This window comes from Mirounga leonina, unplaced genomic scaffold (genome assembly GCF_011800145.1).
Source record: "Mirounga leonina isolate KUSES-001 unplaced genomic scaffold, KU_Mleo_1.0 Mir_178, whole genome shotgun sequence".
NCBI classification, from domain to species: domain Eukaryota; kingdom Metazoa; phylum Chordata; class Mammalia; order Carnivora; family Phocidae; genus Mirounga; species Mirounga leonina.
In genome coordinates, this window is record NW_023270464.1 from 9,303,355 (window position 1) to 9,319,958 (window position 16,604).

Sequence of the window (16,604 nt, forward strand, 5' to 3'; positions counted from 1 at the left end):
TTGAAAACCTAGTAAGAAATGGTGTTAACAGTGTTGGGGATATGGGGGAGGACGTGAGTATATGATGGATGGTGTGAGAGTGGGGCTTCTCCATGTCCTACGTAGGTTGTCATTGGATGGTGTCTAAAACTGAGAAACGAGGACATAGCATATGAAAATTTAATCAAGCTCAAAGTGCGAAAAGGTGATGTAAAGGACTTCTGTCTTTGGTCTAAACTGTGTAGCATTACCTGACTTGGCAAACTGTCGATGCATGACTTTGAAAAAAGTAAAAAATGTTAAAAAGGTGGTATTTAAGCATTTCCTATCTCACCTTATTGGTGCCATTAAGGAAAATGCTCCTTTCTGCATTGCCATACAGGACGACGATTGTTCTTCTCCAAATGTAGATTTGTTTCTACCCTTCGCCTAAATGAACACTGGAGCTTGGATTCTCAGATCCTTTTCCTGGTCCTGAAAATATCGTCTTGAATGGTTTTTATGACTACAAGATCATAGAGAAGGTTCTCCCATCTCCCTGTCTTACATTGGGCTCTGAGGGTGAGCACGCACACGTGTGCATGTGTGCGCACACGCGCGTGCACACGGGGGGCCCACACACGTGTACACTCTTCCTTGTCCTTTCCAGGTCATTTCCTATATTCCCTTTATTTTCCTCCATCTTTGTTGCCATAATGTGGACCTAAAGTGCATTTTTAATTATGTGTTAAATTTATTGAGTAAATGTTGGGGTTTCTCTCCATGTGTATATAATACACATGTGTGTGTGTGTTGTGTGTATTTCATATAATAGCTTTATTGCAATATAGTGGAATATAATCCACATACCGTAAAATCCCCCCTTTAAAGTGTTTTTGTATATTTTTATAAACAGGGAGGTGAGCCTTTTTTATTCCTTCCACCAAGACCTCTTCATTAAACTTTGTAAACTTTGTAAGTCAAGTTCCCTGGCCCTCACAAGGAAAAAACTTCCACTGGGGGGGGTGAGACTGAAAAGTATTTCTTGATTTTTTTTTTTTCTTTTAGACCTCTTTCTTTACTACGTTTTGACTAAAGAGAATTGCTCCCTGTATGTTTTCAATATAAGGGTGGGGGGGAGGATTAATACGTTCTTTATTGTTAATAACTTCTTATGGCCAAAGAAAACCCAAGAATTCAAAAGTATTAGCTCAGAGTCCTTAGCCTAACAAAACCTTGCCCCCACTTCTACCCTCTTTTGTCTCCAATTGTAAATTCCCCTCTCAAGGATTCCTAATGCTTGATTCAAAATGCCGGGCAGAGAAAAGCTTCATGACTGCTGATACTTTCCTGTTGGCAAATCCAACCCTAGTCTCCCTTAATGCTGGCTCTTCCTTTGAATAATAGGAATAATCCTGTTTGTTCATTACCAATTCAACCCTTCGAGGGGAAATGCTGCACTGAAGATAGTGAATGATGATAAAGCCATTTACTGGCATTAGCCAGGATTACCGTCCGCCTCTCACACAATTATTGTTGCCTGGGCTTTGCTGGTGACATCTGGAGGCAGTCCTGGCAGTGCCCGCCCCAAGTGGTTAATAAGCAGGTGGATTTGTCATTCTTTCTTCTACAGTCTCAGGAATCTGATGGAAAGAAAAAAAACAAAGAATTTGGATTTGGATGTCTTTGAAGACCGCCCCCCGCCCCCCCCCCCCGGAAATTAAGGAATTAATGGTACTGGTTGGGGTTTTAGCAGGGCAAACTTGAACAGGCATGCCGAGTGTCTTGAATAGTAAGTAATACGTTCTGGTTAAATGCTTTGACCAAAGCAAGCCGACATTTTTCAGTCCTCCTGCCTTTGCAGGGCAGTTCTGTTGAGGATGGACCCCGTCTCTGGTCCGGCATAGCTCGCCCCTTCACCGCCCCCCACCCCCGCCGCAGATAGGTTCTCCTACTTTTCTGTGCTTTTCTATACCCATGTGTGTCATCTCCCCAAAGTGAGGGCAGACTCTGGGGATGGTGAGCATAGAGGGAGTTGGCACTGGGACCTAGTCAAACACTGGGACCTCTTTCTACCTCCCTGGATCCCTTCCCTCCTTATGTGGCCAAGATTATAGCACTGTTTGTAATTGCAAACTGGAAACAACCTAAATGCCCATCAGTTGGGGACCGTTAAGTAAATGACTCAGCATCTCTCTGATGCAGTGATGGGAAGGTCACCAAGATGCATGGTTAATGGAAAAAGGAAGGAGCGGAAGGTTCTACCAGGTGTGTTAATAAAGGGGATAGGGCAGAATATATGCTCATATTTGCTTGGCTCAGTCAGTTAAGCGCCTGCCTTCAGCTCAGTTCATGATCCCAGGGTCCTGGGATCGAGCCCTGCATGGGGCTCCTTGCTCAGCAGGGAGCCTGCTTCTCCCTCTGCCTGCCGCCCCCCTGCTGGTGTGTGCTCCCTCTCTCTCTCTCTGACAAATAAATAAAATATTAAAAAAAAAAAAAAGAATAAAATGCCTCTGGAAGGATACATAAGAAACGAGTAATGGGGTCACCTGTGGTAAGAGAGATTGTGGCCAGGGGACGGGGCTGGAGGGAGACTCTGCTGTATTCCCTTTTATACATTTGGATTTTGAACTATTCGTATTTATTACTTATTCAGAAACATAAACCAAAAGCTCTGAGTACCACAGTTTTTTAAATGGTTTTTCTTTGACTATGCAACCACTTTTTTTCATTAAACTAAATTTCTTCTTAAATTATATATGCTGAAGCTTTAAAAAAAAAAAAAAAATCAAACAGTCCCCAAGGGAATACAGTAAAAATGAAGTCTCTTTTCTATTCCTGAACCCTAGCCTCCCCCCAAGGCAGTTCCTACTGCTGGTTTCTTGAAATTCTTTTTGTTTTTTGCCTTTCAGTTTTATTGAGCTATGACTGACACCCAGCAGTGTACAAGTTTGTTGTTTTATTATAATGTTTTATTATTTATTGTTTTATTACAATGACCTGACTTGCCTATATATTGTGAAATAGTTACACACTTATAGAAACAGTAAGTTTGGAATATCCATCATCTCATACAGATACACACTCACAAAAAGAAAAAAAAAAATGTGATTTTTTTTTTCCCCCTTGTGATGAGAACTTTTAGGATCTACTGTCTTGATTTCTTGGAATTCCTTCCACTCTCCCTCCCCCTGCTGGGTGTGTGCTGATCCTGAGCTCAGAGTGGCCTCTCTTGTTTGTCCTACCAAAGCTATATCTGAAAATGCGAATCTAATTTTAGTGGCAACACCCTTTGGTGGGTGTTTTTGGAGACATGATACAGGGTGGAAACAGATCTGGCCTCAAATGACAGCTTACAGATCCTTGCTCCCTATCGTGTGGTCCTCATGCTCCCCCCTTAATCAGTTCCTTGCCCTGCAGTTAACGTGCCCAGCTCCTGTGTGGTTTGGAAATCTGGCTCTAATTTGGTCTTCGGAGGTTGAGAACAGATGATAATTCATAACCGGGGACTGTGTTTTCTGCACTTGCACCCATGCCAAGTACTTCCCGTGGCGCCATCAACTGTGTGGCCTGTTGTTAGGAACGCGTTAGGGGAATGGCCGTGGAGCATCTCGAAGCACCAGGCCCTTTGGAAGTCCTTGGTGTCCTAGGAGGTAGCTCAGGAATGTGTTTGCAAATTGAAGGACCTGCATCCTCCAGCCCTGGCCAGGCCTGGAGAGACCCATGTGGATGCAGGGCCTGACTTGGGATAGCTTGAGGGCTACAGGCTTTGGGGGCCTGGGACCTCAGTTGGGTAGGGCGTGGCTGTGTGCCACATGGTATAACCGGATCAACATCCCACACCACTAGAACAGCACCAGAGTGTGGCCTGGTGCGTGCAGACCGGTTCTGCCCCTGGCCTCCACGTAGCACCTCGGGCAGGATGGATTACAGCCCATAGGCTTCTGGAGTCTGTGGGCAAGCAGGAGCCTCCTGTTCTAGGATTTCGGGAGAGTCAGATATTCCTGGAATTCAAACAAAAGATCAAGTTAGCCCAGCAGAGCTGCCCATGTTGCAAAAATAGTGTATAGACAGATATCTAAGGACAGATGGCCTGCCATGCAGAGCCAAGAAGGGGAATAAAAGGAGCAGAAGTGACAATAAAAACACACATCAATAGCGAAGAATCGGAGCACTCGTGTCCCTCACCTAAAGCATTCTGATGGCCAAGAACCCCAGTGATAGAGAATAAAGAGGAAAACAGAGATTTGTCTCTGTCTGACACAGCGATGGACCTGCCAAAGCCACTGTCCCCAGCTTGGGTCCCGGTGGCCGGTCACGAGGCTTCCTCGAAGTGGCTCACAGCTGGATGACTGTGTGTTGGGCTGGAGCCACGGTGAGTCCATGAGCATGAGCAGTATGTCCCCTGCTGGTCACACCGGACCTCGGCCCCTCATTTGCACAAGAAGGACAGCAGTGACCTCCTCTACGTGATCTCACGGCTCTGACCGCCCAGGGACACAAGAGTAAAGCAGGGAAGGCCGGACCTGTGGCCTGCACCTGGGCTGGCCGCCATGCCTGTCTAACTTGGCTTCTGATGCGTTTTTTTTAATATTGCGGATTTCACGGGCAAATTGCAGTTGAGGTTTCTCACTTCTCTTTACCCCTGGGAAGAGCTAGCAACACGGGCCATCATTCCCACGTGGAGGCGGACGGTGGGGTGGGGTCCCTGCCTTCCCCCTTCTCCGCCCTGCGCATGGCTGGATATGCTCCATGTAGCCTGTCCTCTCCGTGCCTCTCCCCTGCCCCCACATAGTCTGGCATCCGTGCCATTCATACTGCCATTTTGGAGAACATCCTCCCTACACCCAGCCTCTGGGGCATTTGGGTTTGCATTACCACTGTCACCCCATCATACTTCCCTGCTCACCTGGGCCAGCTACACAGGAAGGAGCCCAAGGTCAATCTTCCCGTGGTCTGGGGTGAGGGCTTCTAATAGCAGGAGTCCTTGGTAACCCAGCTGTCCCGTTTGGAAGCAGATGGGGCAAGGCTCAGGGCCAGGCCTCAGATCTGCTCTCTGGATATTCCAAGAAGGGGAGGAGGCCAGTCGAGGGAGCTGCAGTGAGACTGGGGGACAGGGAACACGGCCTGGGCAGTCGCAGTGCATCCCTGGTCCTCAGGTGCCTAGGAAGGGAGGTGGTGGGTGCAGAGCCCTGCAGTGGGAGCCCTGCACCTCGCACTTCTGTGAGGGAGGGAGGGAGGCCTTGGGCCAGGCGCTTCAAGAGCTTTCTGGGGGAGGTTTCGTGGCTGTCCAGTGAGTCTGGGCTTGGCACCTTTCAGGGAAATTGAAAGAATGGAGCCTCATCTTGTACGGCACCGCCGAGCACCCTTACAACACCTTCAGCTCCCATCAGTCACGCTCTCGGATGCTGGAGCTCTCGGCCCCCATGCTGGAGCCCCCCAAGGCTGCTCTGTCACCGCCCCAGACCGAGGTTCCTGAGGACGAAGAGGACTACACAGGTAATGAACTTGTCGCCAGAGGAGATGGCCAGGCCAGCCTCTGAGTTTTGGTTTCCCACTGCGGCTCTTAAAATGTGGGATCGCTCCTGGCAAAAGATGGGGATTATGACAGTGGGTCTGCCTTCTTTCCTGGAAGTTGTAATAATGATGGTAATTTGCACTCACACAGCTCCTTCCACCCACGGCTCTCCTAATATTTTACAGACCAGTAAGTATACTTCAAACCAGTAAGTATTCTCCAACCTTCCCAGGCTGGGAAACAGAAGGTTCCATATGCCCAACCAGAACTGGGACTTGCCCCCTGGCTAATGAGCCTTCTCCTGAGGCCCCGTCTTATCCTCAAAATCTCTCGTCTCATGTCTCAGGCTCCCGACCCTCTCAAGTCCATCCACTTTCTGTCCCTACAGCCAGAAGGTGGGAAGGATGTGGGTCCTAATGGACCCGGGAGGGTTGGGTTGAATGAACATAGCCAGGAAAGGAGCAAGCAGTGGAGGTCTTGACCGCCCTTGAAGGCTGGGACGATGGCCCAGGAGAAGGTCTCAGGACCTTACGTCAGTAGATAATGATGTCACCACGAACAGGTTAAGCATCTAACAGGAAATAAAGATGCCTTGTGGGAACCCCTCTTCTCCATTGTCAGCGGGGGCCCCGGCTCTAGACCTCCAACCCCCTTCCTAGAGACAGCAGCCTGGGGAAGAAGGGCTTCAGACATTTCCAGCCACTGGGCCGGGCACAGTTGTAATTAGCATGTTAGGTCCCTTTCCCTCTGAACCATCCCACGGTGATTTGTGAGAAACCGAGTGTTTCTGGTTGGGCATATTTCCCTGAGCTAAATATTACAGCTGCTTGATAAATGATGGGTGATATCTAAGGATATTGATGTTTGAGTTATCTAATAGCTTCTGAAAAAAGAAAAGTAACAAAACAGAGAATTCCACTGATACATATCGAGCATAAATTATGGTTGATTCAATTTTAAATTTCTTCTCCCGTTCCTTTAAAATGGAGCATTGAATTATGGATGGACTAATCCGCTCTGTTTCCCCCTGTGGTTTATAAGTGGTGGCAAGATTCAGTAATTATTAATAAAGGTCTGATTTTTTTTTTTTTCTTAAAATCTGCTACTGACTCTAAACTTATACTATCCTGGAATCTCACAAAGAGACTGCCCTGCAGCCCAAGTGACTTAGTCTTGCCCAAGCCCAGCCTAGATGGATAGAGGGTGTCTCCGTGGGAAGAGGATGTGTTCCTGACTCTCAGGGAAGGTCCCTACAGTCTTGGGGCAAGTGGGACAGGCAGACCAGTCACAGCAGGAAGAGCCAGAGACAGGGAAAGAGTGGGAGAGGAGTGAGATCAGGAGGGTGCTGTGGTGTGGAGGGCGGTGGGAGAGAAGAGGAGGAGGAGGAGGAGAAGAAGGAGAAGGGTGAGGGGGGTGTGGGGGGAGGAAGAGGGAGCAGCCATGTTAGATAACACGGTCAAGGGCTTGTGGGATGGGGCTGCTCGTCCATGGCTCTCATGGAAGCTCAGTCACAGATAAGCCCCCGTACGGAAGCTCAGGGAAAGAGGGTGATTTTGAAGTGGCCCCATGATTATTAGCTTTCTGCAGTTTTAGCAGAGGTAAGGCGGGTTGAAGCAGGAGTGGTCGCATGGGGGAGAAGGTTCTCAAGAATTCTGAGAGCTGACCACGGACATAGAGGTGCATGGGGATGATGACCACAGCCTGGTGGTACCCCACCAAGGGCCTGTGCATGGTGAAGGGGTAGGGGAGTCTGACGCAGCTGTGGTCCCAGGAGACAGCAACAGGGGGCGCTAGACAGCACTGCACCGGGGGCAGAGATGGGGGGCCAGAGCTCCAGGGGACAAGAGGTAAAGGGGAGGAGGGGAGCAAGGGGCAAAGACAGAGTCCAGCCTCCCAGACTCCCGTGTGAAATGTCTGGGGCCTCACAAGAGCTAGCAGGAGAACCGTCCTGGGAAAGGGTGATGCAGACAGGCCGAGGTCAAATTCTCAGCCAACATTGCCCCTGGGAACAGGGACAGAGGAGGTGGCCACAGTTTACTTCCCCAGGGCCATGGCAAGTGGAAATCCACGGTAGTGGTGGAGTCTGTGGTTCCTGAGGTCAACGAAGGTGTGGAAATCCAACTGAGGGGGTAGGGCTGGGAGATCGGGAGGCTGGGGCGTCCAGCAGGAAGGTAGGGCAGTAGCCGCGTGGCTGGGTAAGGTGCCAGGGAAACGTGAGTGGCTGAGGTGCTGAAGATGGAGAGCCTGTGGTGACGGCCTGCCTGCTGGGACACGAGCTGGAGGCCACTGGAGAGCACCAGGCATGGCAGTGAGTGAGGCCACCCCAGTGACCCACCTCAGATGCTTGGTTGAAGAGCCCCACCCCAGAGGCAGATTCAGCCGGTCTGGGGGTGCTTGGAGGCTGTGCTAGGTGATTCCAGGTAGTGGGGCTGGGGAGCTAGGATGGTGGCAGGCCCCGGGGAGGTGCTTAGGCTACTCCAGGAGAGTGGCCTCGAGGGAAGGACAGAAGGTCACAAGGATGAAGGGAAGCCCAAGCTTCAGGAAGGGAGGGTGCGTGGGCTGAGGACGGCTCAGGACAGTGTAGTCAGCCACACAGAACTGAGGGGAGCCAGGAGCCCCCAAAGCCTTGGCCTGGACATGTTCCAAGACAGCTCAATGGACCCAGGGGAGTTGATACACAGGACGCGTGCCATGTCCAGTGCAGGACTGCGTCGGGTGACAGACTTAGGGCCCGTCAGCGCCTACCTGGCAGAGCCGAGGCCCGGGTCCCAAGCTGTCAGGAGGGAAGACCAGACCTGCAGTGAAAGGGGTCTGTTAGTCTCGTCCGCACTCCTGTCTGCGGTCGGCCACCTCTGTCCCTGCATTCCGCCTCATGTCCAGTGGTTTGCCGGTGAGGTTCTAGCATGCTTTTCCTGGACAACATGAACGGCAGGGGAAAGATGGAGATACTTAGCAAGTCTTCCCGTTCCTCCAGATTCTGGTCTAAGCACCACCTGATGACAAAGGCCTTCTGGAACTCCCAGGTGGCTTTCTAACATTTTTTGTGGGGCTTTTTGATGCCTTGGATTTCCTTCACAAAAGATTTAAGGTAGAGATTTCAAATGAGCCCATATCATTCTAACGCCCTGTAGATGGGAGTCCGTGGCTCGTCAGTGCATGAGTCACACTCCCCTTGTATCCGGAGCCTTGGGGATATATGCTCCCCCAGGCAATGTGCTGCTCCACTCTGAAAGAAGCACGTGCAATCTTAGGAGTGATGGAGTGAGTGGGATAAGACAGCCAGCCAAGTAGATTGAATCTACGAACACTTCCTCGAGAGGTGAATCCCGATACTGGGCTTTTTGAGACAACTCAAGTAGACAGCCATACTAGAGGGTGCTTATCGATACTCATCCAAGCGTCCTGCCTTGGGCAGTGTCTTACCAAGCTGTTCACTGGGGGCTGCACGTGGCTGGTTAGCTAGACGCCCGGTTGGGTTTTGCTGCCTTCACTGTTGGGTGGACCCCATCCTTGCACGGGGCTCCCTTTGGGTTATTAACTAACCTCTCCGCCACAGAGAGGCCCTGGGAGGGAGCAAGAGGGTGAAGTCCAGTCCACACAGCATGAACCAGGCCTTCCCCAAGGCTATCCCTCTCTTGGGACATCATAGAACTTTCTGTTTGTGGATGTTTCCCAATTTCCACCCACTCTTCTTTCATCCGTTCTCTCACCCTTGAGCCACTCAGCAAATGTTTATTGGGTATCTGCCCTATGCCAAATGCCTTTCTAGGTGCTGAATATAGCAATAAACACCCTAGTCCAGATCCCGCCTCCTGCAGCTCCTGTCTCCCATGCCAGGAAGGAGTGGGGAAATTGTCCTCTCTCCTCCCTGTCCCCCCCAAAATGTCCTTAAGACTGAAGAAATTGTTTACTTTATCAAACAAGACAGACCTGCTGCTTCTCTTAGATTTCTGGGGGAGAGATCATTATGGAAGGCAGTGGTCCTTAAGGTGATGTATCCTCGGGGCCACTGCAGGAGGGGCTGGGTGGGAAGGTCAGAGCCCAGTAGTCCAAATCCTCTGTGTCTTCAGCGCAGTGGGTCATTAAAAACAATGTGGCAGGCAGCAAGGCTTTCTGAGGCTGTCCCCCATAGATGGCCCGGAATAAGGCGGACAAGAATCAAATCAAATGAGAATTGACTGCAAAATAGCCCAACAGTCTGGAGCTGGGGAAGGGGGTGGGGGTGAGGGGAGGCTCAGTGATAAGCTTTGGGCCCGTCAGGCCGAGTGCTAGCACTCAGACTGGAGGCACGGACTCCAGAGCCCTCCCGAGCCCAGCCCAGCCCAGCGCAGCGCGCTCCCCGGGACGAACGCAGCCTTGAAAGGGGTTCACAGTGGGACCCACAATGAAAACTTTGGAAATATCAACAACAGTAAACCTTCGGGGAGGGAAGCAAAATAAACCGGGTCTAACACTAGGAAGGTCTGCAGGCCCTTTAAGGACGAATGAAGAGGGCTTTGTGCACCTCAGCAAAGACCCATTGTGGGCAGCAGAGAATGGGGACTTTTGTCTCTGCCTACATCCCCATGAAATGCTGGTGGCCAGCAAATCACCTCTTCTTTGCTTCTGAACTCGCTCCCCACCCCTTCCAACAACTCAAACCTTACAGAAGGCTTTTTTCTTCTAAAGACTCAAAAGCCCTCATAATACCCCGCTGGGCTCCCCCCACCCCAACATGGGGAGGTTTTCTGGAGCCATTGCCCAGAGCGGGAGGAACAGGGTCAGGGGTAAGGCAGGCGGAGGGTCCCACCGCAGTGCTTGTTCTTCTTCGGCACGCTGTGGTCACGTTCTTGAGGCCAGGTGAACGGGACACCTGTGGCCCTGCCCCACCCGGGCCTGAGAGCACTAGACATTTCCTGATGGGCTCATCCGTGTGGCACCCCCGCAGGGCAGCCCCGCAAGAGTGAGGCTTGCTGGAGGCCGCCGAGCTCCCCGCATTTCTCTCCACCGCAGGCCCCAGAGTCAGAATGTGGGGATTGCGGGGGACTTGGGGGAAGATGGGGTGGCCCACAGCAGAGGCCGCGAGGGAAGGAAGCTGCAAAGGTTTGCAGAAAAGGGCCCATCCCGTCCCCACTGAGAGATAGCCGCACCCCGTGGTGCTGAGCTTGCAAATCCATCCTGTTCCCCCCCCCCCCCCACCCCCGCACTGCACGTAGGGAATCCTCTTCTCCACCTTTCCTGCTGAATTCCTGTCGGATCATCACTGCCTAGCAGCAGCTTCCCTCATGCCCTTGACACCTCATACTGCGTTGTTTTGCCCTTCATGCTGGGAATCGGGAGCGATGGTCAGTCCCGGGATCACGACGCCTGATGCAGGGCAATGCCCTGAGGAAGGGTGTTCTCGGCCTCTCTCCTGCCATCGCACGCTGCTCGTCTCGTGCATGTGGGTCCCCACCTACCTTGGGCTCTTTTCCTCTTCCTCGGGCTGCCATCTGAGTCATCAGACCCTCTGACGCTGGAGCCCGGGGCCAGGCTCAGCTCTCAGCCGCAGCCAAATTGCCGTGGGGGCGGACGCTCCGTCCAGCCCTGGCAGCCCCACCACTCTCTCGGGAAGCTCCTCTGGCCCCTAACACAGGCTCTTAGGGCACTGAAGTGGGTTGACAAAGCATCTCTATGGGTGAAAGGAAATGCTTGTTTCTTTAAGGTCTGTGCCATCCGGAGTGTGGAGACAAGGGCTGTGATGGACCCAAAGCAGACCAATGCTTGAACTGTGTCCACTTCAGCTTGGGGAGCGTGAAGACCAGCAGGTAACGGGCTGCGGCTTCCGATCGCGTGTCCTGGAGCCCCTCAGAGGACCAGCAAGGTGACCTGTTCCTGGCTGTGTGCTTAGCACCCCCGCAGCCTGGTGCCCTACTTATGAAGTCATGTCATACCCCTCCCAAAAAAAGGAGATTCCACTGAGATTAACTATTTGGGAATTGTGTAAGTTTTAGTAACTTCTCGTCCTCATCACACAAGTAATTCACGCCCATGACAGAGAAATCGGAGGTGGTATCTGTGCTCTGAAACTGTCTTCTAGCCATTTTGTTAAACAGAAATGGGTCAGACTGAGTAGGCCAAGGCTGACCGCTTGGGAACTAGAGACAGATGTCATTTTAGAGGCCGGTGCTGTTCTAAAAGCCCCACGGGCCAGGCCTGGGGAGCTCCCACCCCCGAATGTCCAGTCAGCCGTGCGGCCACGCGGGGCTACGGGCGTGACTCTTGTGGGGTCCCCGAGCTCCCAGACACAGCCACACTCACCCTGCGCCGTGCAAAGGCAGTCCGCCTGCTTGCTGCCTTTACTCGCTGTCCTCGAGACTAGCTCCCCAAGGGCACCAGCGGTGAGGTTACAGCAGAGCTACGAATTCCAAAAGTCAAATACCATCATCCAGGTGCCCTGGAGCGCCCCCTCTGGGGAGACTTGGAAAGGCAAGCAAGCTAGGTTCTTACCCAAGTCCCGGCCCGTCTCCGCTGTACTTAGGAACCTCTCAGCTGTGCTCACCAAGTCCACGGGCATACATGGTTTAACCTTCACCCCGGGGCCTTTGTTCCCCTCTGAGTTTTGCTGACTTAGGGGGCGGAGGGACAGCTAGAATTTCCTCTCCAGCTAGGTGCCCTGCCTTAGCAGGACCCAGCAGTGCTGCAGGCTTCCAGGGTGGTGGCGGGGCGGGGTTGGAAAGGTCCTCTGTGGCTCCTGATCCCACAGGAAGTGTGTGAGCGTGTGCCCCCTGGGCTACTTTGGGGACACAGCAGCAAGACGCTGTCGCCGGTGCTACAAGGGGTGTGAGACCTGCTCGGGCAGGAGCCCGATCCAGTGCCTGTCCTGCCGCCGTGGGTTCTATCACCATCAGGAGATGAACACCTGTGTGACATTCTGTCCTGCTGGATTTTATGCTGATGAAAGTAAGTGCATGTCTGTGTGCCCAGGAATGATGAGTCAGCCCCCCTCTCTGGGCTGGGGTCCCTTCTCCTGGGAGAATTTCCCCAGGGAATCTGGCACCAGCTTATGGACCTGGTAGTCAACATTGGGAGAAAGCCCTTCCTAGCAAGCACTGCGGAGCTGAAACCGGGATTCAAGTATGGGCAGAAGGTTTTCAGTCCTTTAAAGACAAAGAGGAGCCTCTGGGCCAGTGTTAATTGGGCTCAGAAAAGATGGGCTAGTCTTTGTGGCACATTTTACAGGTAGTGACCATACCCCTAAGATGTGGGTGATGCTTTCCTGGCCTTGCAGATGAGAAAACGAAGCTGAGAGGCGGCACAAAGCCCATAGCTAGTAACGGCACAGGTGGGACTTGAACTCAGAGCCGCAAAACCAGGGGTCCGGCCGTTCCACCAGGCCCAGGAAGGTGGGTGGATGGGGGGGTGGCTCTGGGACTCAGGACCCCAAGCCAGGGTTTCACCAACGCACCTCGCCCCAGAAGAGGCAAAAGACAGGGTCTGGGTTAAACAGATGGAGGATAGTTCTCAAGTTCAAAGAAGCTACCGTTTTGACGTTGGCGATTTGTGTAGGTCAAAGCCTTCCCACAGAGGCCCTTGCTATGCAGGAGGGATCATTGATCCAGCCTGTGATGGCATTACAGTTCTTCCTGTGGAGAAGGAGCCAGGAAATCTTTAAAGACACATAAAGCCACCGAAGAACTAGAATCTCTTTAGAGGAAAAACCCATTATCTTGCAAGATGCATTTCACTGCCTTTGCAAACACCTGCCCTGGGCTACCAGCCAGGCCTGTTTTCCTGGTGGAGTTTCCTTCATCTCCACCCTGCTTCCAGAGCAAGAATCAGCCACCCTCACTGATCCAGCATCCTCCCTGAACAGCTGCTGCCTGTGTGTAAGGCCACCTATGGGGCCCAGAGGAGGAGGCACGGAGGTGTAGCAAATAGCCCTGAGCTTCCAGGCCCAGACGCAAGGTGGCGATGATGAGGTGCCAGAAGGAAAGACCAGATAAGAACAGGCAAACGCTCGCGGGGTTGTGACCCAGCATTTCCCCAGGAGGTGTGATGGGCGTCCTAGATTTATGTCTCAGTCTTTGTAACTACCAAGTCTTCAATAAGGTCCCCTATGAAGGCACCAGTGGGCAGCTCTGAGGCCTTTGTAGGCTCCAACCCTGTCACTTTTTTTTTTATATATATATAAAGACTTACACCTGATTAATCTCTGCTCAGTCAGCCAGGAATTGGTTTCAGTCCTGGTTGAAACAAACAGAAGCAGAGCGTGTCTCCTCTGGAAAGGGTCCCCCCTCCAAAGCCTCAAGGTTGTGTAAGGGCTTTCATTTACTCCCGAAAGGAGAGGAGAGAGACCTGTGATCCCACACGTGGGCCTGCGGTCTGGACGTGGCCTCTGGCTATTTGATCACTCTATCATCCCTCCTGGAGGCTGACACCAGTGACGAGCTGTTCTATCAACCCCGCTTTGAAATGCCAGAGTCTTCTTTGCCCAGGATTGAGTCACATCTCCTCTTCTCCTTCCTCTTCTCCTCATCTTCTTTTTCTCCAGGTCAGAAAAATTGCCTTAAATGCCACCCAAGCTGTAAAAAGTGCGTTGATGAACCAGAAAAATGTACTGTTTGTAAAGAAGGATTCAGGTAAAACCCTCCCTTCAGACCTGAAGAACGGCAGAGCGTTTGTGCTTTTTTGTTGTTTGTTTCTGTCATTGGTTTACCAAGTTTTGGCAACTTTTTCCTAAAAGGTAAAAGCAGAGGCCCAAAGCCCTTCAGGGTAAAGATTCTGAGTCTAGAAACCACAGTTCCACTTGGAGATTGATGTTTAAAACAGAAAGTTAGGGGGCCCCTGGGTGGCTCAGTCGGTTAAGCGTCTGCCTTCAGCTCAGGTCATGACCCCAGGGTCCTGGGATCGAGCCCCGCATCGGGCTCCCTGCTCAGTGGGGAGTCTGCTTCTCCCTATTCCTCTGACCCTCTGCCTGCTTGTGTTCCCTCTCTTTCTCTCTCCAAATAAATAAGTAAAAATCTTTAAAATAAAATAGAAAGTTAGGGGAAAGGTAAAATCTCTCCCTTTTATGCAGTACTTGGGGAACTAGTGAAAACAGTAATCAGCCCTACCATGTAAAGCAGAGTGGCTGCTGGGAAGGTGAGGATTCTAACAGAGCTCCCGCTTTCAGGCACCAGGAAGGGCATCCACTCCCGTGCCCCTCCCATTGCAGGAGGCATTGCGAAGCCCACCCTCCCTCTCTAGTCTCTGCCTTCTCTTTTTTCCCAGCTCCGGAATCTCCTTCCCTGCTCTGGAAGCTTGCTTCCTGGGGTTGCTTTTTAGATACCTGGATTTCCCTCTCCCCACAAGCTCAGGACACGTCTGCTTTAAAAACATTTTACTGGGTTAATGATTTTTATTGGAATATTTTGAAATGTTTGTTTAGCCCATTGAACACAACCAAATTGCATTGAATGCAACCCAATAAACATTACGTGTTCCTCCAAGTTACTGTCTAGAGCTTAGAAAACATTCTATTCAAAACCATGCTATGAACACTCCCATAGTCCATGGACTAGAACCAGGGTCCGCATGTTAAGGAAGAAAGGGAAGGGTCCTTGAGAGAGATGCCTCCCCCCTGCAGTGTGTGCACGGAATTACCAGGGCTCCTGTTCAAATGCAGATTCTGGTCTAGCCGGCTTGGAGCAGAGCCCACTGCTCTACATTTCTAACAGGCTCCCAGATGATGAGGATGCTGCCAGGACTGAAATTCACCAGTAGAGTTGAATGTTTTTGGAGTAGGTACTGATGAGAACAATTTTACAAGCCCTTCTTCCAGATGCTTGTAAATAGTGCCTCATTTAAATCTTCACAGCAGGGCGCCTGGGTGGCTCAGTCATTAAGCATTTGCCTTCGGCTCAGGTCATGATCCCAGGGTCCTGGGATCAAGCCCCGCACTGGGATGGAGCCCCACATCGGGCTCCCTGCTCGGCAGGAAGCCTGCTTCTCCCTCTCCACTCCCCCTGCTTGTGTTCCCTCTCTCGCTGTGTCTCTCTCTGTCAAATAAATAAATAAAATCTTTAAAAAAACAATAAATCTTCACAGCAACCTAGGACATAGATATTTTTTTTTAAAGATTTTATTTATTTGAGAGAGAGAGTGTGTGTGTGTGTGAGTAGGGGGAGGGGCAGAGGGAGAAGCAGGCGTGACGTGGGACTCGATCCCAAGACCCTGAGATCAGGACCTGAGCCGAAGGCAGACGCTTAGCCAACTGAGCCACCCAGGCGCCCCTAGGATATTGATAATATTACTCCCATTTTACTCACTGGGGAGAGAAACTGTTTGCCCAGGAAGTGCGACGACGCTGCCTTCGTGAGGTCCCCCTTAGCCTGCCCTTACTCTTCCAGATCAGGGAGAGGAGAGAAGCGGGTCCCCGGCCCAAGCTCCCGGGAGTCTGGGGAGAGGCAAGGGAAGCAGGACTCCCAGAGTCACACATCACGCCCGTGGTCCTGTAAACCTGTTGGCTGGACAAGGCAGGATTAACAGTGGAAGGATGAAGTGGTCAAGGAAGGAGGTCCCCAAAGGGGAAAGGTGGCATTGAGCTGGGGGCCACAGCTGGGGGCCCCGAACAGGCACCTCCCACCTGGGCTCCCAAACCCCAGGCAGGTGTCAGCGGTTGGGAGGAGGCAGGGGAAAGGCTCTGTGGGTCCAACTCACTGGAACTTGTTTCCTGCCTTGGGAGCACTGGGGGAGTCCCAGGGAGCTGGTTTCTGGGTCCTGTGAGTCCCGTGGGAGAGAGGAGATCAGCTGCTCAGGGCAGGAATAGGGTCACGTACAGAAAATGCCCACCAAGGAGGAGCCACCCAGATGGAAGCAGCGGTTCCAGGCACCACAAGCATGCAGAGAGGCACGCAAACTCGGAAAACATCGTCAGCCATAATCCACAGAAAGCTTCCTTTTATTGCCCAATATCCTTTTAAGCTGTAGCTTCAAACCATCGCTGTCACGTTAAAGCGGTGCGAGCGGCCGAGCTGCTGACTCGCAGCCATCCATCTCTTTAGGGGATAAATGCTGCAGAGGGTTCGAGGGGAAACATCAGTTACTAAAGACTGGATTTAACCGCCAGTCTCGGTGGCCCCGGAGCCCCGAGCCGGCACCCGCCATGGATGCGGAGAGGCTTCCAGAC

At 51.9% G+C, this 16,604-nt stretch overlaps 1 protein-coding gene across 1 annotated transcript in view; it reads left to right on the forward strand.

The window, feature by feature from the left end:
- Window positions 1–16,604, forward strand: part of PCSK6 (proprotein convertase subtilisin/kexin type 6) — a gene marked incomplete at its 5' end in the record, with an annotated part of 182,135 nt that overhangs the window by 151,805 nt on the left and 13,726 nt on the right. Inside the window, 5 exons of the mRNA XM_035024323.1 lie at window positions 5,278–5,457; window positions 5,627–5,665; window positions 11,160–11,262; window positions 12,201–12,397; window positions 13,989–14,076. Of these exons, the coding sequence (XP_034880214.1) occupies window positions 5,278–5,457; window positions 5,627–5,665; window positions 11,160–11,262; window positions 12,201–12,397; window positions 13,989–14,076 (607 nt within the window). The remainder of the gene's footprint in view (window positions 1–5,277; window positions 5,458–5,626; window positions 5,666–11,159; window positions 11,263–12,200; window positions 12,398–13,988; window positions 14,077–16,604) is intronic.